This window comes from Pistacia vera, unplaced genomic scaffold (assembly GCF_008641045.1).
Source record: "Pistacia vera cultivar Batoury unplaced genomic scaffold, PisVer_v2 Contig598, whole genome shotgun sequence".
Taxonomy (NCBI): domain Eukaryota; kingdom Viridiplantae; phylum Streptophyta; class Magnoliopsida; order Sapindales; family Anacardiaceae; genus Pistacia; species Pistacia vera.
This window is the reverse complement of record NW_022196443.1, coordinates 808,055-834,654: the sequence shown is the minus strand read 5'-3', so window position 1 is coordinate 834,654 and position 26,600 is coordinate 808,055. Positions and strand designations below refer to the sequence as shown.

At 36.3% G+C, this 26,600-nt stretch overlaps 1 protein-coding gene and 1 long non-coding RNA gene across 2 annotated transcripts; both read left to right on the top strand.

Moving 5' to 3' along the window:
* The first annotated feature begins 17 nt into the window (after positions 1-17).
* Positions 18-2,666, top strand: LOC116110133. Its single transcript, XR_004124851.1, has 4 exons — positions 18-1,252; positions 1,379-1,428; positions 1,836-1,948; positions 2,050-2,666. It is a non-coding gene; the product is annotated as an uncharacterized LOC116110133 (long non-coding RNA).
* Positions 2,667-21,793: 19,127 nt separating this feature from the next.
* Positions 21,794-24,223, top strand: LOC116110109 (leucine-rich repeat receptor-like protein kinase PXC1). The gene is made up of 2 exons (XM_031396338.1): positions 21,794-23,165; positions 23,249-24,223. The coding sequence occupies exons 1-2, from the start codon at positions 21,827-21,829 to the stop codon at positions 23,926-23,928; spliced, it is 2,019 nt and encodes a 672-aa protein (XP_031252198.1). The 5' UTR covers positions 21,794-21,826; the 3' UTR covers positions 23,929-24,223.
* The last annotated feature ends 2,377 nt before the right edge of the window (positions 24,224-26,600 follow it).

Here is a 26,600-nt window from a genome sequence, read left to right as displayed (position 1 = left end):
TTGTTTTTTATTTTTTTAAAGTTGATCAAACTATATAGAGTGATTCTGCAAAGCTAGGAATGTTCACACTCATCAAACTCACCCTAAGCCCTAGAACACTCTGAGAAAAAATACTTTCAGTGAGCAAAGTAGCCATCCCTGGAATGTGAAACCATAAATGGCCTGGATATCAGAAAATTAAGATACAGTCATGCTAGGAAAGATTAGATTTTGTGTCCAGATTATATCTGATATAATGCTTTATCTGCTTGAATCACGGCACTTAGCATGTTTCTCTTTCCCCTGTATCTGCATATCCACCTGCAATAACAACTGTACTTTGAAGTATGAATAGAACACACTTATTGTTTTCCTTCCCACCTAATCTATTCTTTTTCCCTTGATGATTGGTGACAAGTGAGTTGCACGGAAACTTTCTAGTGCAATGTAATTTAACTCATGACAGTTGACTTTTGGCAATGTTTTAATAACCAACCTGGGGTGAAACCCGGCAAAGTTTCCGGGTCTTGGGTTGACCGGTTTAACCGGTTTGACCAGCCGGTCAAACCCAGTGACAAAACTTTTAAAATTCTGCAAATATACCCCTGAAAATTACAGTTAAGTCCCTACGGTTTAAAATTTATCAAACACATCCCAAATACAAATCGGCTTTGACTGGTTGGCCGCGGCGACACCCCACATGCAATATCAATCATCCCTTGAGCCCATTCCCCATAAAATCTATCCAAGATCTGGTCGAAATCAGTTCGATTTCGGTCAGATCTCATCGACGCTGGCGTCGACATTCTAGGCTAGATCTCACCGATACTGGCGTCGACAACCGTCCCCATCACCCCGAAAAAACTCCCCTCTTCCTTCTGACCAAAACCCACCTCACCCCACCCCCATTAGCCTCACCAATCACCGGCAAAAGCCGGTTGTTGCCACCGCTTTTTTTTCGATTTCCGATCGATTCACTCACCAGAAATCAACTATGTCGCCACCATTGCACTCACTAGCACTTTCTCTTCAAAAGCCTCAACATCTCGGCCTTCAATTGTTCGCTGATCATCATGGTTTTGGGTGAATAGAGAAATTGTTAACCTGGCCCGGTGAAGCTTTCGGGTCCTAGATAAACCGTTAAAACACTGCGTTTGGTCACAAACTGCTTGGCTCTTGATCAAAGTTGGTTGCTGTCTTTAGAAGTTTTTCTCGGGCGCTCAAACTTGAAAGGGAGAACATGGTTAACTGAAAAAATATGAAGATGCAGAAGGTAAGAGATTTGGGCTTTTGAGTTATTGTTTTATTAGATATATGGCTTTTAATCTGATGCTAAATAACAGCCTGTGAGAATACTGGCAACTTTTTATGCATTACAAACATTTTACTTTGTGTGCAGTTTTTCTCTTCTGGACATGGATAATTGGTTGATATAGTGGTTCTTAGCTGGTAAGTCCTCAGAGAAATTTTCATATGACTTTTTATTTGGAAGTTTTGGGGAGGAAATAGCAGGTTTCTGTTAGTCCATTATGTTTTACATGTTCTAAGGATCTTCAGTTAGCATTGTTGGACCTTTTTAGTATCTTGTAGTAATTTGTTTTCATTCAGACAAGCTCTGCCCTTGCTACAAATAATTTATTCCATTCATCCCTTCTGTGAGTACCTGTTTTTAAGGTGGTTATTGCTAACTTTACAAATGAAAAGCAATGCATATACTTAGACAAATGGTTAATGTTTTACAAACCTTTCCTATCAAAATTTAATAAAGGCTGCATATTTGTTGATTTGCAATGTAAAAGCATAAACGTGCAGGAAAGAGATTTCATTTTTGCTTTACCTCTGCTTTGGTGATGCAGGAGAGATGCAGAAACCACTTAGGATGTTGCTGTCAAATCTACCATGCCGTAGCTGGTCCTCTAAAATGTCAGTCTTCTCAATAAGCCATGAAGAAGAGCCCTCAAGCTCATCAGTGAGTTCAATTCCAGCTCAAATGAATTTGCTCATATTTATTACACCTATGATAGAATGGATAATTTGTTCAAAGAGACTAATTGAAACATAATGCAGCAGATGTCACCTGGAGGCTGGAACGCTCTGCTATAGGAGCCATGAGGTGAAGCTTTAGGTGTCGAGTTTTCAGTGGATCTAGCTGTGACTTAGTCTGCATTGTTTGTCTCCCACAGTTTGAGCATTTGCAATTCAGAACCACATGTTAATATCTCTTTTGTGTTTGCTTCATAATAATTTGAAGATTATACAACTATACTCCATTACCTACGTATTCGAGTTCTTTGTTGTTAGGCCATTTTTTCTGTACTCTCATCATGGAATAAAAATGAATGGCGCATTTAGCATTTCTCCTCTGTTCATTGCAGATGCTTCTGGCAGGACTGGTGCAAAACGGTTTCGGATTCCTGGATATTGCGTGTCAGTAAAGGTATGCTTGTTGATTGTTGAATACAAAATGAATTCTCACGCCCAGAATGTTATTGATTTGAGCCTACGGTCATACTATAAATACAATCAAAACTTATATGACAAAAATTAACATATAATGTTTAGCTAATATGATCTCCTATTGTTGTACAAAAGGTTTGTGATGCTCACACTGAGAATTGGGCTTGGGGTTTTTTCTGTTTGAATGTAGATGTTAAAAATTTTCAGTGAATTTTGAGGGACAGCTTCATTTGGGTTCTATAATAAATGTAGAATATATGGAACTTATTAAAATCTGACTGTACAAACAATCAAGCACCATAATTTGTTCTAGGACAATAATTCAAAACAATCAATGTGTCCTTTTAAGACAACCGACGTGCCTGCTGTCATCTATACTATTATAAGGGTTACGGGTTTATTTTTGGCTTTTCGCTTGTGAGATCTTTTAAAATGAATTCATTTGCTTTGTTAGAAAAAAAAAACTTTTTAAAATATATCAAAAGCCCTCTTAAAAATATAAACATCTTCTTACAAAATTATCAAAAACTTTGTAATAGAGATATTTAATACTTTTTGAATGAAACAGATGTATTTTATTATAAGCGATTTTATAATGGGAAAATTTAATTAAACACATATACTCACCACCGGTACCATCTGAGAGGAAATAATGTTATCGTCTCTTAGTTATATAATTAAAGACGAAAAAAAGTTAAATGTACTAACAATTTAATCCTTGAAAATAATTGACGTGAGAAATTAGAATATGAGTTAAAAGGACGAAGTTGCCCTTGCGAATAAGACAAAAAATTAAAAATCTTGGAAGGAGCCGCTGTTGCCCTAAGGTTCTATTGCTTCTCCTTTAAATCCTGGGGATTGCACCATTAAAAAGCAACTCTTGCACAAACACAGATTCGTACCACAATAGAAATTGAATTTCTTCCTAGCAAGTAGCAACCACATTTCTAAAACTCATACATACACCAAGGAAATTTCTAAAACTCATACACCAAATGCACAAGCAAACCAACATATTTTCTTCACAAAGACATGAAAAATCACAACTTGCATGAAGGTCCGCTTTCCAACACCACATTGGAATGATGTGAATGAAAAGGCCTAATTTTAAACGATAGCCAATTGAAGCATCATACATGCAAGAGCACAAACACATACCTAGGGAACACCAAAACACCAGTAGGCACATACACACAAGATCAAATACTCTGCCTTCAGCAAATAAATTTTAAAACATCATTACAAGAGTAGTATTTCCAAGAAATAAAAGAATGAGTTCATCAACTAGCACAATTCTTAATGAGGGAATACTGTAGATATTGCAAATGTGGGAGGAAGTGCAAATTTCATAATCAATAAAGAACCCAAATTCTTGTGGTTTTTATAGCTTCTTATGAAATGGTTATAGGTAAAACAAGTTCATTTGTATAAATTAAATTATCTAAGTAAATCATTACAATCATTTTATTAAAAAAAAAAAAAAAGTTTATTAATAATATATTAAATTACAATAGTTTGTAAAAAAATAAAAATTTAGAAAATGTTTATTCCTATCCTATGTATTAATTATATGTCAGTAACAATTAAAGGCTTATCTGGCCGTTAATTTCAGGATCCTGAGGAACTGGTTGAAGTGCGCAAAAGTTGTTCCGGATACCCCTGGATACCAAAAAAAAAAGATAAAAAAATTGTAAATAAATTATTTTAGTATATGAATTATGATTAATAATATAATTTCCAATAATTAAGATAAAAACAAAATAAAAATTTTATATTAAATAATACAATATATATGCATTAAGTACTTGTATTTTGTATTAAGTTATACAATACAAAGTTCACACCAAATATTCTAATGTATTAAGCAAGAAGATTAGACGATATTTTAAGCTATACAATATCACACACCAAACATGTTTTTTCCTTTTATCAATGTCAAAAGAAGGAAATTACATGCTTGGTCAACTTTTCTCTAGAACATGATTGGAAATTCTCTAGACGATAAAGGTACTGAGTTTGATGGTGCTTACAATGGTCAATGCATGATCACTTGTCATTGTTAGGTGAGGCTTTAACATTTCTAGTTTCCCAGCGGTGTGTTGGTCATTTTACAATTTTAGCCCTTGTGAATTTCTTTTGACCCTTAATTAATGGTTACCAAGGAAGGTCTAGGATAATTTTTCAAACGCGAGGCAAAAATGAAAAATGATATACTATACCTTTGGGGTGTTTTTGTAAAATCGAAACGTGAAGGGAGGTCAGGAATGATAACCCCATTGGTTCTTACGATATAACAAATAACAATGGAAATGTGATAGGAGAATTACCATAGTTACTGAGCTATTGATATAGTACTCAGTCATATAAATCTAGGCCCCATCGATGAAGATGAAGGATAAAATTATATTATTATATGCAAACTCAACCTTCTGTTTTGGCCTTATCCCTGTACAGGAAAAGTTTGTTGCACTTTGCTTCATTTCCCAACGATAAGAGAAAAAAAGTTAATTAAAAAGAGAAAACATGTTTTAGTTGCCTATAAATTGAGTACAGTGGTGCAGTTTGTTTTGTCCATATCCTGGACCTGACACAAATTCAGAACGCCAATCCCGCCTTAAATCTCTCTTTTTATTTTAACTTTGGTAACAAAAAGCAAAAGCAAAATGGTTTATAATGAATTGCCAGAACAAAAAAGCTGAAGTGTCTCCTCTACTTTTGCAACATTATCACTGTACTCATGCACCAACTTTGCCCTACCATGTGCCTTCCAACACTTGTTGCCATTTATCTAACTTTATTTCTTTTTTTCTCTTTCATCAAATAATTCTCTAGCTTTTTTTTTTTTTTTTTTTTAAATGAGATATCTAAGTCAATTTACACACATCTCAAATAATTTTCGAAATTCATTAAACAACATACAAGATTAATATTTTAAATAAGTCACAAATATGATAAGTAATTCTAAAATAGTTTAAACCTAGGAAAAGAAACAAACTTCCTTTACCATAGGCCAAACCTTCTTTAGCTCTTTCACATTCACATGAACATTTATTGTAGTGCACATGAAAAAATTTAATAACAATGAAATAAAAAGGGTAACTATTAAAATATGTTAATGTAAATTATAAATAGATTATAGCAACTCATTATATGATCAAAACTCTTTATTATAAAGAGTTTATCTATAGAAACAAGAGTCTAACAGACTCTTTATTCTTTAAATATAAATTAAAGAGTGAGTTTGACTCTCCACATTTACAGAGTTAAATTTCATTCTCTATCCTAATTTTAAGTAATAAATTACAAGTTTTTATGCATTTTATTTATAATTTATCTCTCCTATTAAGTTTATTTCTTGAAAAAACATATTTTCTCTCTTAAAATTTAAAGAGTCTATTAGATTTAAATAAAAAATTTGTTCTTTATATTTAAAAATCAATGAAAATACTCTTTATTTATATAAAAAATGCTCTTTAAAATAAAAAGCTCCATTGGAAGTACTCTAATGTATTGCATAAGGATCATAATCTTGAAAGGTCCTTGTCTATTTCCTAGGAAATTAATGCATCTATATGAAAATGATTGATTGAAACTAACAAGAAATAACAAGAGGTTCATAAATCAATTCCATCTTATACTGCACATCATTTGGCATTAAGAGTAAATGATGAAACTGAAATGAAGCCAAATATATATTATCATTTGGCATTAACGTAAAATTTAGATATATAACATTATTTCTTATTTTATTATCAGATTCAAAGTGTTTTAGCATTAATTTCATGTCACTACTCTTATTTATTAGGGTATTAAGGAAACAAATGGAGTTGGGGAAAAGACAAGGGTCAACCATCTGTTAAGAGAGCAGTTTATTCATGTTCACTACTTTTTAATGTATTTTATGTTAATCAACCCAAGATTAATTAGTCCAGCAATAACAACTTTGCTTTAATGGGACTTAAAGTTATTGTGACCTTCTTCCTTCCACGATGATTAAAGAAAGGAACCAGCAGACAAATCAAATTAAGATTTCTTTCTTTTTTTATGATAAATCTTATAAAGTTTCCCAATCAACATTTCACTTTTCTCTGCTTCAAATTGCATCTAATATCGCATCACCGAGTCATATTAAGCATCTATATTCATCCAGCTACCCATAATTGGATGCATGGCAACCTCTATTTAGCGCTCCATGAAACTAGTGTATTATGAAACTTTTAAGACTCTTAGTGTATTATAGTCCTTTAAAATATATACTACTAACATTAATTAAAAATTCAATTATTTTTATTGAAAACTTTAAGCATCTTTATTTACTGTAAAGGAAAAATCATATAGAATTAATGTTGTTAACACCCAAAAACAATTTTAGGGTTAACTAGTGTTGTGTGTAATCTTTCCATCATGCTTGGAGAATTGCAAGGTTATAGTTTGATCCAGGATTAGTTCGACCCAGCATAAGCTCGTCGAGATGTAGCTCGACCTAGCACAAGCTAGTCGCGACCAATCCCTACAGTTGTTCAACCAACTCACAGATAACTTCAGATCCCAGATATCTCGGAAGAGATCTGATCGACAACAATCTTGGTGCAGTCTCAGCGCTCAATCGCGAGAATATCATAGTTGCATTTTAATCTTAATTTTAATCCCTTTATTTTCGTTATTTCCTTTGTACAAAATCTATATATAAACCCCCTCCAATGATAAGAAAGGGGTTAGCAAATTGTTCTAGGAATATCATTGTAAGCTCTCATAGCAGTTACAAAGACAGTGGACGTAGACTCAAGAGTTTAACTCGCTGAACCACTTTAAAAATTCTTTATGTCATTTACTTAATCATTCTTGATTCATTACATTGCGGTTACTTGTAATCACGCATACATCCGTTCCGATTCTGTCAAGGTCAATCGGATCGCTCTAATTGTTGCAAAATCTTGTATCAACATTTTGGCGAAGAGGGCCTCCGCCAAAATCCCAGAATTTCTGGCAAACAATCCCAATGACCCGATCACTCAAGACCCACAATGGTTCGTACAAGATTAAAAACCACCACCGGAAACCATGAAAACATGGAAACCACCCACCAGGAGGTGCATCAAGATGTCGTCGGGTGTCGACTACCAATGCCGCCAGAGTAACAGGCCGCGAACCAGCCCGGACAGAGACGTCGAATCCCGAAAATGGTCAACTGGTGAAGATGATCAGAACAATGGTTGCACAGGCGATGCAACGAAACGTGGCTGAATTGAGAAACCATCTACCGACCCCCTAAGACCTTGACCGATCGTGCTTCACCAATGGTACTCCAAAAGGTTAGAATTCAACCGACAACCAATCTAGTTCGTCGGCACTGAAGAACGGTTGACGATCCTGGCACTGTCGGGCATATTTTTCTCATGAACAAGCATCCCATGGACAAACTAACCCTAGAAGGCGACCAGGCAAAGAGCCCATAAGGGAAGATGAAGGCAATGGTCGCTAGAGGGATACTCGGCTTACTCAACGATATCTCCAACATTAGCTTGCCAATTTTAACCCACGCCAAAGGCATGTTCAAACCTTACAAGTTCGCGAGATGAGTAATGCGCGCCAATCTAGCAATGACTGATGTTCCGGTTATAACCAACGTCGCAGGCAATGCACTGATGAGTACGATAGCACCTACCAGCCTAACCATCATGACTCAACCTTGCGCATCAATGCGCACAATGGAGGGGGCTCACAAACAACAGATTTGCAAACTCACCTGATTGAGGTACGACTGAATAGAGCTATCCTGAGTAACCCTCATAACGAAGACTTAGATTAGGTGTAGAGGATGCTCGACGACCTAAGAGCCCACCAAAACAATGCGACGAAAGAGATAGTGAGCTTTCCATTCATAGAGGAAGTTTGCCAGGCCTTGTTTCCCTAAGGATTCAGGGCACCAGAAAGCATGTTCGATGGGAAAGGAGATCCTAGAGACCACCTAGACTCTTTCAGTGACCTGATAAAGCTACACCGGGTTTGTGACTTGGCAAAGTACTGCTGCTTCGTGGTCACATTGATAGGGGGTGCCAAGAGGTGGTCCAAAAGACTCAAGGTGAACTCAATTAGTTCTTGGCAACAATTCTCCTCGTTGTACCTATAGCAATTCCAAGTGAGGAGACAATTCGCAATGCCGCTTAGCTACTTGAGCAATATTCGTTAGAAGAGAGATGAAACACTAACCTCGTATCTAATGAGGTTTTAGAACGAGCAGGTAAAGGTCGTGGATGCACCTGAAGAGTCAATCCAGATTTTGCTAATCGTGGCTATCAGGCCACAAACGGAGTTATGGAAAGAGCTCCAAAGTGAAGACCATGTGAGCCTGGCAAAGTTCTACCAAATAGATGCTAAACATTAGTGAGTGGAAAGCTCGCTAGCAACCTTAGCTAGAAACTCAACAGGAGAAACCCCATTCTCACTTTCATACGGGTGTGAAGCAACGACCCTAGTTGAAGTGGGGATTAGTTCGCTCTGGAGGGAAGTCTTTAATGAAGAAAAAAATGAAGATCTTCTCCGCCTGAGGCTAGACCTAATCGAAGAACATCGGGCTAAGTCTCAGCTAAGGCTCACCTCCTATCAACAGTGAGTCAGACGATACTTCAACTCCAATGTCAAGAACAGGGACTTTGGAGTAGGTGATCTAGTCCTCAGAAAGGTCATCTAGGGTACACAAAACCCAAACTTGGGGACACTTGGGCCCAAATAGGAAGGTCCTTTCAGGATCTCTAAAAAGCTCATACCAGCAACTTTACACCTGGAACACCTCAATGGTGAAACTGTATCGCGAGCATGGAACGTCGAGCATTTGCGATGGTATTACCAATAAGCAACTCGGGTTCCAACCATGCCTTGTTCTTTTCTTTTATATTCAATGTAAAGTCGTTTATGGCCATATTTCTTTCAATAAAAAAGAGGTATTATTCATGAACTTTATTTTGCTCATCACTTTTTATTTATTGTTATTTTGTTTGACATTTATTATCTATTGATTCAAAATCGCGACCTACGCTATCACATCCAAAACTCAGAGTTGAGAGTTCGAAAAAATGTAGCTTAGCTTTGTAAGCCACGCCAAAATTTAACTCATGAAGGGAGAAATTCTTCAAATCAAGGAAGTTAAACTCGAAAAAACTCAAGTAAAACACGTCGAACGAAAATTGGTCATAAACCAGCGACCAAAACTCAAGACGGACAATTAGTCTAGACTCAGAGTTGTCATACAAGATTTTCTCATATGTTCGAAAAGTTCCTTAAGAAGCAAACTACACACAACTTGGAGCAAATTCAAATTTTTTATGTTTAAGTCCGATTAGGATGATCGAAACGAATATGTAGAAATACAAATTGCTCGATAGAAATAGGAAAAATAAAATTTTCATTAATTGTACTGGTTTAGTTACAAACTAAACTGAAAAAAAAAAAAAAAAGAGATATATAAAAAAAAAAAATCTCTAAGTAATAGGAACAGGGGCATCATTGCTAGCAGAACCAGGGAGTTCATCGCCAATGGGGGCAAAAGGATCATCAACAGAGAGAGTCTTGGCAACCTCTTCAAGAGCAGGAGCCGGGACATCCTTTAGAGTCTCGACCAAAGGAAGGTCGACAGCAATAGGAGGGAGAGTGGCCAGAGGAGCTGGATCTTTGACCTCTTGCTTAACACCAGGATCCTCCTCTCCCTCCTTATCCTTCTCCTCACCTTCACCGTTGGGCTCGAAGTTATCCGAGTAAAAGTATTCCATGCCTTGAGCCTCGGTCTTCATCTTGTCGACCTCCTTCTGATAAGTCCTCAGAATGAAGGAAAAATCGAGTGAAGGATGAGCTTCCCATAGTTTTTGCACTAGGAAGACCAACGTTTCTCAAGCACGGCTCGTGATGGCCGAATTTAGCTCTCCGATGTCAAGCTTGAGTTGTTCAGCCTTAGCCTTGCCCTTTGGCGACCTTTCACCTCCTCAATGAGCTCATGCGAAGCTTTCTTAAACTTAGCCTCCCAGTCCGAGGCAGCCTTCTGAGCCGAGGTAAGCTTGAAATTTAGTTTGTTGTTGGCACCCCGTTGTTGTGCCAAACTCTTCTCAACCTCAACCGCTTTTGCTTTAGCCTTTGCTCGGAATGTCTCGTTCGCCTTGATTTTGTCAAGGAACTCCCTTTCCTTAACCTCAAAGGCCATGATCTCTTCCTTAAGCCGATCAAGCTCGGCCTGCTTCAAGTCCTTCTCATTTTCTTCCAAGTCAACCTAGCCAAAGCATCCTTCTTTACCTTCTCCACCTCCTGCCACCTTAGATGAGTACCCTCCAATGTGGGGTAACTCTCATCAAAGAGAAGCTTGGTCACCACGCAAGCCTGAAAAGAAAAGAAAGTCAATGAAGAAGAAGGAGGAACATATAAAAAAAGAAAAAGGGCAAACTATTAATACCTTGGTCACATAGCTACATGCTAAAGCAAGTTGTTGGTGAGGAGACGAATCTCTGATACTCGTGAAAGTCCGCAGGGTGATGACATCTTTGACCGCTGAGGCCCCAATGCCAATGTGCTCGAGGAGCTCATTGATTAGCCGTCAAACGCGGCCTCATTTGCCTTGTCTGCCTTTTTGTCTCCCTGCTGAGGCGAGCTTGATTTACTTCCCATGGGAATGGCAGCCTCACTCGTGGCGACAGACTTCTTTTAGGCCAAGTCCTTGGCTGTAGATTTCTTAGGGCCACCAGTTTGCCCTACAAGGTCCTTGCCTTTGCCCGAGGTACCTTGTTGCTTAGAGACCTTCTGCTTTCCCGAGCCCCCTTATAGCTCGATCGATTTCTTCTTCTAGAGCATTCCTACTACTCTGGCACCTTCTTCTTGCCCGAGCCATTATGCTACTTGGGCACTTTTTGTTGGAGGCACCCTTCTCCTTAACTGCCTTGGAGGCAGTCGTAGGCTTCTTTACATTTAGGCCTTCTCCGAGCTCGATGCCACTACGCTTAAGGATCAAGTGCAAGATACCCTGTTCGGATGCCCCATCAGTGTTAGCAGATTGTTTCTTTGCCAGAGTGATCGACAGTTTCTTGGCAGCCCCAAGTGCTGTCGTTTTCTTCTTTAGGCCCTTGGGTTTTTCGACCTACATATTTGTGAAGGGAGAATCAAACAGTCAGCAATCTAATGGAGCAAAAAAAGAAAAAGCAAAAAAGTAAGCACTTACCTTTCTAAAGCATGGTATTGAATTTGGCCTCGTTGGCACAAAAGTCGTACTCTCTCAATCGAGGAAGCGTGATAAGTTTGGTAACGCTGCGCTCATCCTTGAAAAGATTGTTGAAACGTTGAAGCCGCGCTAAGCTCGCTCCGGGAAGAAAATTTTGCTCGACGTTTACTACGAAGCAAAAGAATTTGGTTAGTTTGGTCGAGCTTTAAGACATTCTTTGCATGCACAAGGGTTAGAATCTTACTAGCTTCTGAAGCAAAGACGCTGGTCTCCCCAACCTCGTAGAAAAAGTATTGAGAGCCCCAATGTGGAACTTTCTTTGGGACGTCGACCAAACCATTAAAATGTACTTTTCTTGCCTTGGAGAGATAGTACGTTTGGTCTTGACTCTTTTTCAATCTATACACGTGGACGAGCTTTTCTATAGAAAGCTTGTCCAAGTTAGCTACTTGTTACACTATGTACATGCCTACTATGATTATATACAAGTTCACCGACAACTAAAGAGGAACGATACCAAAATGTTCCAAAACATTGGCGACGAAGTAATGATGGGGAATAGACATCCCACACCTCAAGAGTGTGTCAAAAACTGCCATACAACCAGTAGGGGGATGTTTATGGCCTAATATCCTCAGCCCCAACTGAGGAATGTGGTTCCTTCCAGGGCCTCTGGGTTGGAGATTTCTTCGGCTGAAAAATCTCTATGAAAGCACGGTCAGAAGAGCCCACTGCATCAAGATCCGAACTCCGTGCAACGACGTCCTCAGAAATCTCAAGGATTAAATTCCCGAGAACCGTTAAGCCTGTTGGAGAGTCGAACATGCGATCAATGTTATGGCTACTCGGTGAAGACATGGTTAAAGCTCGCCTTTGGGTACCTGAAACAAAAGCGAACATGTGTCAGAGCTCGAAAATTTGGTGACCTATCTACACTTTGCTTTCAGTTTAGGCACCCAGAGTAGCTCGCGTCGGACAAAAGACATAAACAAGCTACCAAGATTTTGGCGGCCGCCACCAGAAACCCTCCTTAAACCTAGAATCGTCGGAAGCATACTCAAAAAACCCTAACAAAGCCCTAAAATACTCAATGTGACCACGACAATGGCCACCCACCACCGCAAAAAGGTATAAAAGCAAGTAAAGGAGGAAAAAGAAGCCTTATTGAAGCGTAAAGATAGAAGAAACTCGTCGAAAAAGCGTCGTGAAAATGAAAGAGCAATGATGGAATAAGCAAAGAAATCTGAAAACTTTTGCAAAGTGTGTAGATGTTCTGACGAGGTTGTCCGCTTTTACAGTGGTTTGCATGGGAGACGAAGGGATAGAATTTGATTGTAGCCGTCGATCTACAGTGAATCTCAACCCTCTATTCGTCGGACAATCCTAGCCATTGGGCGTGGCCACATGTCAATCATTCGCGAGGGTCGGTCAACTGTGAAAATTACACATATGCCCCTCATTTCAAATTTTGAGTTTACCAAGAATATCATAGCAGAGGAAAAGCCAGGTGTTGAGTACGTCAACTGGATATGAGTCCAACTCATGAAACTCGGCCAGATTTGCATTCATCACATAACCGACGAAGTCTGAGCTTGATATCAAATCGAGCAATAGTTTTCAAAGCTCAGAACAAGCACTAAACACTAAGGGGCAAATGTTGTGCGTGATTTTTCCATCAAGCTCGGAGAATCACGAGATTATAGCTCGATCTAGAATGAGTTCAACCCAACCGATTGTCCGACCTAACATAAGCTCGTCGAGATGTAGTTCGACCTAACACAAGCTAGTTGCGACCAATCCCCCGGATATCTCAGAAGGGATCAGATCGACAACGATCTTGGCGCAATCTCAATGCTTAATTGTGAGAATATCAGAGTTGCATTTCAATCTTAATTGTAATCCCTTTATTTTCGTTCTTTCTTTTGTACAAAATCTATATATAAAGCCCCTCCAACAATGAGAAAGAGGTTAGCAAATTGTTCTAGGAATATCATTGTAAGCTCTCACCACAAATACAAAAACAGTGGACGTAGGCTTAAGAGTTTACTTAATTGTTCTTGATTCATTACATTACTAGTTACCCGTAATCACGCACACATCCGTTCTGATTCTGTCAAGGTTAATCAGATCGCTTTATTTGGTGCAAAACCTTGTATTAACAACTAGTAAGTTGGAGTGGATTGGTAGTAATGAAATCTTCTGCCCCGACGAAGCTTTGTTGATTCATCTTTGAATAAGAACTTCAAGTAGTTGCAAAACAAAGAGTGCATGGTAAGGAGGCTTAGTTGGTAAAGGGTTTTATAGGCGTCGATTCTCCGATGCTCAAATTAGAAAGAAAACAAATAAAAGCTTCATCGAAGTTTTAAGCAAGGATGGGTTTACAGTAGAGGTGGAACAAATGGGCTGGGTTCAGTGGGTCAACCCTAACCCGGCCCACATATACCTCGCTAGGTGAGCTAGGCCTTCATAGGCCAACCCGGCGACCCGGTGGGTTTTTTAAAAAAACAGGTTGGACAAAAAAAATTAAATTTTTTTTTTTTTTTTTTTTTCAAAACCACATTTTACCCTTGAAATATAGACGTTTTATAGCAATTGGAGGGGTTTTTTTGGTCATTTTCTTTTCCTATTTTTTCTATAAATAGGGCATAAACTCTCCTATTTTCTCACATCCCAAATTCTCTCATTTTCTCTATTGAAATCTCTTAATCTCTATTGTCAATTTACTTTCATTTTAATTTTTATTAGTTTTTGCAATTTTCAATTTATATTTCCAAATTCTAATTCTCCTTCTTTAATTCTTTATTTCTTCTATATCCATTTTTTTTTTTTTTTTTTGATAGATATTTCCATCCCATCAATTTCGATGATGAAGAAAATTATCCTAGTCCCCCTGAATTTACTAACGTGCATGCAATAGATTCAAATAGTCCCGCTTCCCATTCTCAGAACCCGATACACCTCATAATATTCCCCCTTCCTCCCCATGCTGCTATAACTCCCTGTCGTTCTAGAAGTCATCCTTTTAATCGTCGTCTTCGTCCAACTCCATCTCAAGCAGAAGTGGGTTCATCAACTGCAGTTAGAATTGACAACAGGCACACATTAGACGTTTGGGTGCATTTCGATAAGTTTTACGAAACAAAAAATGGAGTTCAAGTGAAGAAAGCAAGATGCAAGTATTGTGGAAATATTTATAAAGCTAATGCAGGTAATGATACTAGTACTTTAAAAAGGCATGTCAATAAACATATGAATCAAACATGGAAATAGAGAAACCAGTCAAATTCAAATAACTAATATGGGTACTACTTGGCGTTATAATTCTGATGTATATAGGGAACAATTAGCTTTATATATTGCTTCAACTGATCAACTTGTTAATATGGCTGAAGATAAATATTTTGAAAGATTTATTAAAAATTCATTTTTCCAGGATTTAAAAGTTATTCTAAACTTGCAACTAGAAATGATTTAATAAAATTGTTTGGGAAAATGAAATTAGAATTAAAAAATAAAATACATAGTTGTCATGTTAGTGTGGTTCTAACCGTCGATATTTGGAGTGGTAGAGCTGAACAAGATTATATTTGTGCGACTAGTCATTATTTTGATAACGAATGTAAATAAAATAAATCTTTATTGGGATTTAGATTAATGGATGTGGATCATAGTGGTCAACAAATTTATAATAAAATTGTTGAAGTTTTAGAAGATTATGATATTGTTCACAAAGTGATAAATTTAACTTTAGATAATTTAAGTGCTAATAGTAAAGCTATAGATTTTTTTCAAATAAATTTTCCTTTTTATGACATTTTGAAGTTTTTTCATCAACGTTGTGCATGTCACATTATTAATTTAATTGTGAAAAGTGGTATAAAAAAAATTAGAAATAATATTGATAGAATTGGGGATTCTTTAGTTTGGATTACTAGTAGTAATAAAAGAAATGCTGAATTTCAAGATGCTTGTATAAAATCAAATATGTCTCCTAGAGCTTTTGCATTAGACATGCCTGTTAGATGGAATAGTACTATTTAATGCTTGATTCATGTTTACCTTATGCAAATTTAATTAGTTATTTTGTAGCAAATAATAAGGGTCCTCATTATTTGATAGACAGTGATTAACATATAGCTCAAAAATTTTATTCTTTTCTTAAAATTTCTTATCAATCCACTTTACAACTTTCTGGTGTGTATTATCCTACTAGTTCATTGGTAATACATACAATTATAAAAATTTTAGATTTATTTAAAAAAATAGAAACAATGAAATTTTAGCGGGACCAATAGAGGCAATGGAATTAAAATTTAAAAAATATTGGAAACTCATTCCTTTTCTTTATTGTTTAGCTGCTATATTTGATCCTAGAATTAAATTAACACGTTTAGAAAATGGTTTAGACATGTCAAGTGAAAATTTATGAGACAAAGCATATGCCAATCAACTAGAAGAGATAAGAAAGTGTCTTGCAGAGGTATATTTGCAATATGAAAACATGTATGGGAACCAGCGAAGAGGCAAAATACCCGAGGAAGTAACATCAGAAGAAACAAATGAAGACTTCGACTCATGGAGTGCACTTAATAGGTCAAAGAGGACCTGAACCCAAAGCATAACCTCTTCTTCAGAAGCATCAACAATGAATGTATTGTCCCTTATGCAGCTAAAGAGTAATGAGTTTCACCAATATTTGGGAATCCCCGACGTGCTACCAGTAGATCCATAACAAAGAGCCAACTTTGATGTCTTAGAATATTGAAAAACTAGAAAATGTATTTTTCCGGTATTATCAAAACTTGCCCTGGATGTTTTCTCTGTTCCTGTCTCAACCTACTCATCCGAACAAACATTTAGTGCAAGTAGAAGAATTTTAAATGACAAGAGGACTAAACTTTCACCAAAAATGATTGAAGTCCTCACATGTCTTCGAGATTGGGAATGGTCATGCCATCAAGAACAATGCGAGGTTGTTGATGATACTTTAATAGAATCATTTCAATTTTGTAATTTAGATGATACAGAAGAGGGAGGTCCTAGTCAACCCTCAAATTAGTTGTTTTGTAAATTGTAACTTTGTAATTTGTAAATTAACTGTCAATTATTGCAATCTTTTTTCCTTACCAAGTTTTTGTCTCAATTGGGTTTTTCTTGGTAATGTTTTTAACGAGGCAATAATTGTTGTAATTTCTTATTTCTTATTTTATTTTTTGATAAATGAATAAATCTAATTTTTCTTATATTACAATTTAATTGTATTAAAATTGAATTAATATTTGAAATGTTAACAAAAAAAATTAATTTAATTAAATTATTGATATTTGAAAAGTTAGCTAAAAAAAAATTACACAAAAGAAAAATAAAAAATTTCGGGCCAACCCAACCCGGCCCACACAAAAACCCGTCGGGTTAAGGTTGGCGGGCTGGGCTAAGCCAACCCTTCTGGCCAAAGAGGCAAGCCTAACCCAGCCCGCAATTTTGCTTAACCTGCCACGGGCCAAGCCAGGCAGGTTATTTTTCCATCTTTAGTTTAGAGCATCTCCAATGGTGCTATTTATTTTAAAGAATATATTTCTTATAAATAAAGAGCATTTTCATTAATTTCTAAATATAAAGAATAAAACGTTTATTCAAATCCAATGGACTCTTTAAATTTTAATTCTCTCTCCTATTAAGTTTCAAGAAAGAGACTTAACAGAAGAGAGAATTAATAAATAAAGTGTATAGAAACTTGTAATTTATTAATTAAAATTAGAATAGAGAGTAAAATTTGACTCTCTAGATGTGGAGAGTCAAACTCACTCTTTAATTTATATTTAAAGAATAAAGAGTCTGTTGGACTCTTGTTTTTATGGATTAACTTTTTATGATAAAGGGTTTGGATCATATAAAGAATCTTTTGGAGATGTTTTTATGTTAACTGAGGTTTTAGAAAGCTTCAAACAAGATAGAGAAGTGTCAACATAAATTTTGAAGAACAATAAAAACTTATCTTGTTTGGTTGTACTTTTATTTATGGAAAATGCTATACCCACAACCTCTTCTTACAAACTTTTTCTCACAGTCCCGACTTGACAGCTCGTTATTGGTTAGCTCGCAAATGGGAAGGCGGGACCCATTTTGTGAGCTGACCAATGACAAGCTGCCATGTCGGGGTTGTGAGAGAAAGTTTGTGAGAAAAGATTGAGGGTGTAGCATTACTCTTTATTTATATATGTTTAGGTCGGGTTTGAGGGCCTACCAACAAGTGGCCCTCTTGGCTTGCCTTGTTAATCTAGGGCAAGATCATCATATATTTCCTAACCATTTTGTTATTGTATGGAAATAGTATATCTAGCAAACCTTAGGAAAGATCCAAGGACGGAGCCACTTAGGGGTGAGTGGGGGCTCTTGCCCCTACTAAGCTTGGAAAGTTTTCTGTTTGCCCCCTTCTACTATGTGTTGTAAATTTAGCACCCATTTATTTTATTTGCCAAAGTAACCTAAAATCCCAACATTATCACCACCTTTATTTTATTTTTCTTGTTGTGCTTGATTTTTTGAGTTGTTAGATTCATGCCACCTATCCTTTGACCAAACCAGATCCTAGCGATCAAGATTGTCTCACATGTCGCCCCTATGACAAGTGACTTAAACGATGAGTTCATCAGCTTAAGGCATATGATTATTCTGACTTAATAATTACCCAGGCACAATGACCACTCTAATTTGCACATGGATGAATGTTTGACTCAGATCCAAATTGGAAGGGATTATGCGTGTGAATCTTCCCATAATTGTCAATTCCCAGCAGCTAACAAAAGATAATCCGTAAGGAAGACTACCTCCATCTCAAAAGCAGGAGGAATAGCTCAAGAGGTCAACCCGCTAAAGCACTTGCATGCAAGTTAAGCATCATCCACACATTAAAAGCTGGCAATAAGTTAGACTTCACTTACAATTTTACTAGTGTAACAGCCTATAAAAACAGATTTCCTACCTAAATGAAGGGGACCCTTTCTCTCTCTCTCTCTCTCTCTCTCTCTCTCTCTCTCTCTCTCTCTCTCTCTCTCTTCCATTCATATAAGCCCCTTGGGCAAAGAGATCTTCTGTTCTTCTACATACATAACGCATTAGAAGAGAGGAGCAACTCTTTGTAATATGTAAATAAAGCGAAAAACATCCATAACAATAACATAACAATGGATGTAGGCTTGGATTCAACTTGCCGATCCACTTTAAAAATCCTACTTCGTTTTATCTTTCACTTACGATCTATTCACATCCCATCAATGGTTGAATGCGATCACGCTCCCATCTGACTTAGTCCCGCTAAGGTTTATTAAGTCTTGCTGGTTGCTGCGAATTTTCGTAACAACATTTCTCAAATCTCAAATATATTTTAACTTTCTTTCTTTTAATGTACTAAAAGGTCAATTTGTCATGAATAACTTTTTTATATGTAATTTTTTTTTCTTTGCCCCCACTGAAACAAAATTTGGCTCCGTCCTTGGAAAGATCTTTGTTTGGTTTGCACATATATTGCCTGTTAAAAGGGAGTGAGCTTTTAGATTCATGGTGATCTGGGGAGTCCACATGGACCGAGCTCTTTCATTGTTGATTGAAACTTGTCTTTGCAAGGACTATCCAAGCCTTCAGATTGTCACCTAATAAAGGGATGGTCTCATCGAGGGATTAAGGATAACTCTCTTAAGCCCTCATAGGATTCTTAAGCTCTCAATTTTCCCTAACAATTGAGAGGTGGTGACCTTCATGCTCTTCTCTATGGGAGTGGGCGACCGACCCTTATAAGGATCCATTATTATTGTACTTGATGATGCCCCTGTAGGCAACTACGTGCTTGTGATCCTTCTTGAGGTTTCCAAAATATATTTTAGCATTGTGATTTTTATTTAAAACATGGACAATACTATACTTACAACTCAATTTTACAAATTCTCTCTTACAACCCCTAGGTAGTAACTCCCAGTTTTTTGCTGATGAATTTTGAATTTGGGAATTGCCACTTAGGGGTTGTAAGCCAATTTTTTTTGTTAGAACATACTTTATTGTTAATTGATAATATTAGTTACTAACTTTTACCCTTAGGTGACGGTCAAAGATTTAAATTGACCAATGATCCAATAGTATTAATTTATGTACTTAGCATGACAATAACATGTATAGCATTTTCCATATTTGAAGAAACAACATTTCAAAACACATAATGAGCATCATCAAAATTTTACAACAACTTTTGAGTTATTCATTCAATTACATGCAATCTTTCCTTGGAAGCTATATATGCATTTAAAATAAATGTCGGATGCACATAAATTCCATGGTCAAACCAAAATTTGTTACTTAATACGGTCCATCATTTAAGAGGCATTGTGTAACAAATCCCACATTAGAAGCGTATTGGGGAGGTCTTGGGCTTATAAATAGGGGGAGTCCCTCCACCTAATAGGTTAACCTTTTGGGTGTGAAACTTTTAGCTCGTGACAAGTGGTATCAAAGCAAACCTGGTCTATCATTTGATGTCTCGCCAAGCGCCCATGCAAGGGCGTCCATGTGTGATTGTGGGTCCATACGAGAGTGAGGTGGATGGGTAGGCAGGGGGCCCCACCTGTGACGAGGGTGTCACAGAATTGGGTGAGGGAGAATGTAACGAATCCCACATCAGAAACGTATTGGAGAGGTCTTGGGCTTATAAATGGGGGGAGTCCCTCCACCTAATAGGTTAGCCTCTTGGGTGTAAAACTCCTAACCCGTGACACATTGACTCCACTTTCAAAAGTTTAGATACACAAAATCTTCTAATTAAGTTGAGCCTTGAAATTGAATTACCAAAGTGGGAAATAAAATACAATGCAATGCAACCCATTTTAGTAAACACACACACAGTGCTATAATCAAATCAAATCAAATGTCTCATGTTATCATCTTAATGGTAAAAAGTAAAATTTCCTTCTGAAACAAATTTCCCATTCTTCTATAAAGCAGCAGATGTTTTACGTTAGGATAAAAGAAAAAGTTTTGCAGGAGTATGCACTTTATCAAAGTACGAAAAACCGAAACTCTGCATAAAATTAAATTTATTAAACATATATTTACTATAGAGTATAGTAAAAATAATTAGTAAAACATCTTGACTTAGAAAATTTTAGTTACAATATGAATGAGTTTGATATTTCAACCGAAACCGACACCAACAGCTCATCAATCATCACTCCCATGTGATAATCAACCTAAAATTGAACCAAAATATTGAGTTTACTTTGGAAAATTGAACATATGATATGAAAGAAAAATGATACCTAGAGTCTAATCAAATACAAGTTTGGGAGGTTATTTTATTTTCTTCCGGTGAGATCAACTAATATGAAATAAAAATTCATTTTATGAGAAATAATGGCTAGAGAATTTAGGTAATTGGTAAAATAAAAAGCAGAAAAGTTGAAAAAAGTGATTTAGTTACTCATTCCAATTGTAAGAAGTGGAGAACAACAATGATTCACCCATATTCCAATTTCTCCCTTTAATCATTCAAACATACAACAATACCCTTCATAATAAAACCTCTCCTTTAATCATTTCACAACCCAAACAATAAAAAAGCACCACATGCCAAAGGGCTTAACAACTATTTCCTCCTCAAAGTTACAGGAAATGATTAAACACACCCAAATATTTCAGATAGTATAGTAATACATACATTCCAGAAATTGAATTTTACCAATAAAGACTACAATACACCTTGTTCTAGTAATATATTATTTTAACTGTATAAAAACTGAAGAAATAATAGTTACAAAGAAACTGAAACTTTGTTCGAAAAGACTTTAGTATCATTTATCTTATTATATCCCCTCTCCTATTTTATTAAGTATATAATTTAATTAAATTTAGGTTTTATTTATTTTATAAAAGTAGATTTATTCTATAAAATTGGTTAATAAATATGATTATTTAAATAGTTAAAGTATAAAATGTAGAAACAAAAATTGAAAAGAATATATAATTATTAGATAAAGTAATCAACTATTTGGGTGCATTTGTAATTATCTAAAACTCTTGGGTGTGTTTATTAGAAATCGTTGTAAACCCATGCGAAAAGAAAGCACTTATTTTAAAAGCAGTCTTACTATATTTTTAAAACACTTTGTTCAGTCTCTCTTCCCGCTCGCTCCCTTTGAGATTTCTCAGAACATGAACAACAAATCTTATCTCTTTCTTTTCTCTCTAACTCTCTCTCTTTTCTCACTCTCTCTATCCTCTTCCCTCCACAATGACACTAATGCCCTCACATTGTTTCGCCTTCAGGCCGACACTCACGGTAGCCTTCTCTCCAACTGGACCGGCGCCGACGCCTGCGCCTCCGCCTGGCGGGGTGTCATTTGCTCCTTAAAAGCCAATCGTGTCGTTGCACTCTCTCTTCCTTCGCTTTCGCTACGTGGGCCCATCACTTCTCTCTCTCTTCTCGACCAGCTACGCTTTCTAGACCTCCACGAAAACCGCTTAAATGGGACCATTTTGCCGCTCACCAACTGCACCGACTTAAAACTCGTTTATCTCTCCGGTAACGATTTCTCGGCCCAGATTCCGCCCCAAATCTCGTCTCTCAAGCGAATTATCCGCTTAGATTTGTCGGATAACAACATCCGTGGCCCAATTCCCAAAGAAGTAACAAACTTGACCCAGCTTTTGACTCTCCGGTTACAGAACAATGAACTCACCGGCCGAATTCCCGATTTATCGGCTTCGCCTCCCAACTTACAAGAACTGAACTTGTCTAACAACGAACTGTACGGCCGGTTACCGGATGGTCTGCTAAAGAAATTCAGTCAACGAAGCTTCGTCGGAAATGAAGGACTATGTGGGTCCAGTCCGTTACCGGTATGTTCCCTCACAGCTGATAGTGCTCCACCGGATGTTGCATCCACTGAAACGGTGCCGTCTAATCCAACCTCAATGCCACAAACGCCTAAACTCGGTGAAGATAAAAAGAAACCCAAAAATGGTTTTAGTACTGGAGCTATTGTGGCAATTGTGTTAGGCAATTGCGTCGCTTTATTAGTGGTGACGTCATTTGTTGTGGCCTATTGTTGCCGTAAAGATCGAACAAGTTCAAGTGAGAAGCAGAGGAGAAAAAGTGGGAGCGGTTATGGAAGTGAAAAGAGAGTGTATGCAAATGGAGGTAATGACAGTGATGGAACAAATGCAACAGATAGAAGTAAACTTGTGTTTTATGAAAGGAAGAATAAGTTTGAATTGGAAGATTTGTTGAGGGCTTCAGCTGAAATGTTGGGGAAGGGCAGTCTTGGAACTGTTTACAAAGCTGTTCTTGATGATGGAAGTGTTGTAGCAGTGAAGAGGTTGAAGGATGCTAACCCTTGTGCAAGAAAAGATTTTGAGCAATATATGGATGTGATTGGGAAGCTTAAGCATCCAAATGTTGTTAAACTTAGAGCTTATTATTATGCTAAAGAGGAGAAACTTCTTGTTTATGATTATCTTCCTAATGGAAGCTTACATTCACTTCTTCATGGTGAGTTTTTTGTTGTTGGAGTTTTATTATATGATTTAATAAAATGTGTTTAGATTTAATAAAAATTTGTGATTGCTGATCAGGGAACCGAGGACCTGGGAGAATTCCATTGGATTGGACGACAAGGATCAGTTTGGTTTTGGGAGCAGCCAGAGGATTGGCGCGGATTCATCAAGAGTATGGTGCATCGAAAATACCACATGGAAATGTGAAGTCTTCTAATGTGTTACTTGACAAGAACGGTGTTGCTTGCATTTCTGATTTTGGGTTGTCATTGCTTTTGAATCCGGTTCATGCCATAGCGAGATTAGGTGGATACAGGGCTCCGGAACAACTTGAAGTCAAGAGGCTTTCTCAAATGGCTGATGTGTATAGTTTTGGGGTGTTGTTGTTGGAAGTGCTTACTGGGAGAGCTCCATCACAGTACCCTTCACCGACTCATCCTCGTGTCGATGAAGAGGAGCAAGCAGTGGATCTTCCCAAATGGGTGAGATCAGTAGTGAAGGAAGAGTGGACAGCAGAAGTGTTTGATCAAGAGCTTTTGAGGTATAAGAACATTGAAGAGGAACTTGTGTCAATGCTTCATGTGGGGTTGGCCTGTGTGGTGCCACTGCCTGAAAAGAGGCCTACAATGGCTGAAGTGGCTAAGATGATTGAGGATATCAGGGTGGAGCAGTCTCCTCTAGGGGAAGAATACGATGAATCGCGCAATTCACTCTCACCTTCCCTTGCGACCACAGAAGATGGGCTAGCTGGATACTGATTTTTCATTGCCACTGCTAAATTATTAGTTCCATTTTATCATTTGCATTTTCTCACTGCAAAATGTTACCTCTTGCAGGCTCTCCTTAAGACTTATGGTTGTCTTATGTATTTTCTGTAATATTTACAAGCCTTGTGTTTTCTTATAGTTAAGGGTGACAAGATCTGGTGATCTTGCCACCAACAAGATAATTTATTTTAGTATTCTGCTATGTAATGTAATTTTCAGATTTGTATTAGTAATTAGTATTGTTCAAAGCTCAAGCAACTTTGCTCAATGATCTTGATCTTGAGATTGGATTGCATGTCAATAGCAACAAGTGATTAGTCATTAATAGCTACACCATTAAGGCCAAGAACGGAAATCTTTAAGCCTTTTTCTGCATGTTTGTTGCACAAGAATAGAAGGATCCTCGAACAGATGGAAATTTCACTCTAATCAAAGTGAAATAAAATAGCATTTAATACGACTAGGTGTTTTGTTTCTCTTGACTGCTTTGTCGTTTGCGTATTCCCATTGCGGAAACTACGTATACAGTAAATTTTTTATACAAACTCAAAAAAATATTTTTTTTTAATTCACAAATAATTTGTTTTTATTTACTTTATTGATTTTTTTACTTTCACTTTTCTATTCATGTGTCCAATATTCTTTCTTAGAAGAGGTTTTCTTAAAATGTACTACAAGATCATAATCTATTGACTAAAAGAATTTATTTAAAAAATCATAAGCATTTTTTAACCTTTTTTTTTTTAAGTTATTTGATTGCATTTTAGAAGAGTTTATTAGATTTAAAATAGCTATTCTAGACTTATTTGAACTCTTCCCATAAACTCTTATTGAACTTATTTAGAGTATCTCCAAAAGACTTTTTATATGATGCAAACTCTTTATTATAAAGAATTTGCCCATAAAAACAATAGTTCAATAGATTTTTTATTCTTTAAATATAAATTTAAGAGTGAGTTTGACTCTTTACATCTAGATAGTCAAATTTCACTTTCTACCCCAATTTTATTTAATAAATTACAAGTTTTTATGCATTTTATTATTAATTCTCTCTTATATTTATTAAGTCAAATTTAAAGAGTCTATTGGATTTGAATACAAATTTTGTTCTTTATATTTAAAAATTAATGAAGATTCTCTTTATTTATGTAAAATATACTCTTTAAAATAAAGAGAACCATTAGTGATGTTCTAGATTGTTAAAATTTCATGATACTCGTATTATATTTTATAAATTTGACTTGATTTATTATTATATATTGAATTTTTTTTGATAAATTAATACTAAAAACTTTGTTACAATTTTCTAACTAAACGACTAACAAATTTTTTCATAAAAGATATATTTTCATAATTTCTACTCCAATAAACTCTCTTTTTATAAGTTCTACTCGAATAAGTTGTACCAAACGCACCTATAAATTCTTTAGCCGCATCTGATGGGACACGTAGAAAGAAAAGAAAAAAGATTAACATTACGATGGAAAAGTTAAAAATTCTGATTATTTGATAACATGGCTACCTTAAAAATGAACTTCTCAAAATAAGCATATAAACTAATGAAGGGAGAATGATTTCAAGAAAATAAAATTAAGGAATTAAAGAATATGCAATTTAATTATTTATATTTTTCATCTAAGATTTTATGTTAGACTATATATATATAATCATTGTCCAATGTGGATAGTTCAAATTTTTTTAACGTGGGCATCAAAGAGGAGTGATGCAAACAGTGGATTGTAGTGCCTCAGAGTTTACTTAATTGTTCTTGATTCATTACATTGTGGTTACCCGTAATCACGTACACATCCGTTCTGATTCTGTCAAGGTTAATTTGATCGCTTTAGTTGGTGCAAACCTTGTATTAACAATAGTAAGTTGATGGTGTGTGGTAGTGAAATCTTCTTCCCCGGCAAGCTTTGTTGATTCATCTTGATCAAACTTCAAGTAGTTGCAAAACAAAGAGTGCATGGTAAGGAGGCTTAGTTGGTGAAGAAAACAAATGAAAGCTTCATTGAAGTTTCAAGCAAGGATGGTTTAGAGTAGAGGTGGAACAAATGGGCCAGTTTAGGCGGTCAACCCTAACCTGGCCCATGTATACCTCACCAGGCGAGCTGGGCCTTCATAGGCCAACCCGGGGGTTATAATTTTTTTTTAAAAAAAAACCGTTTCGACTCTGGTTGGACAAAAATTAATTTTTTTTTTTTGCCAAAATCCATTTTACCCTTGAAAATAAACCGTTTTATAGCAGTTGGAAGGTCTTTTTGGTCATTTTCTTTTCCAATTTTTTTTTATAAATAGGCCCTAAACTCTCATATTTTCACATCACAAATTCTCTCATTCTCTCATTTTCTCTATTGAAATCTCTCAATCTCTTTGTTGTCAATTTGTTCTCATTTTAATTTTTATTAGTTTTTGCAATTTTCAATTCATATTTCCAAATTCCAACTCTCCTTCTTTAATTCTTTATTTCTTCTAATCCATTTTTTTTTTTTTTTAACTAGAATGATGATTATTCCATCCCATCAATTTCGATGATGAAGAAAATTATTCCAAGTCCCCTAAATTACTAACGTACATGCAATAAATTCAAATAGTCCCCTTTCCCATTCTCAGAATCTAATATATCTCATAAATCCCCCCTTCCTCCCCATGCTGCTATA

Coding starts and splice junctions, on each gene's coding strand:
- LOC116110109 (XM_031396338.1), top strand. CDS start 21,827: ATGAACAACAAATCTTATCTCTTTCTTTTCTCTCTAACTCTCTCTCTT. Junction 23,166..23,248: donor CTTACATTCACTTCTTCATG/GTGAGTTTTTTG, acceptor ATTGCTGATCAG/GGAACCGAGGACCTGGGAGA.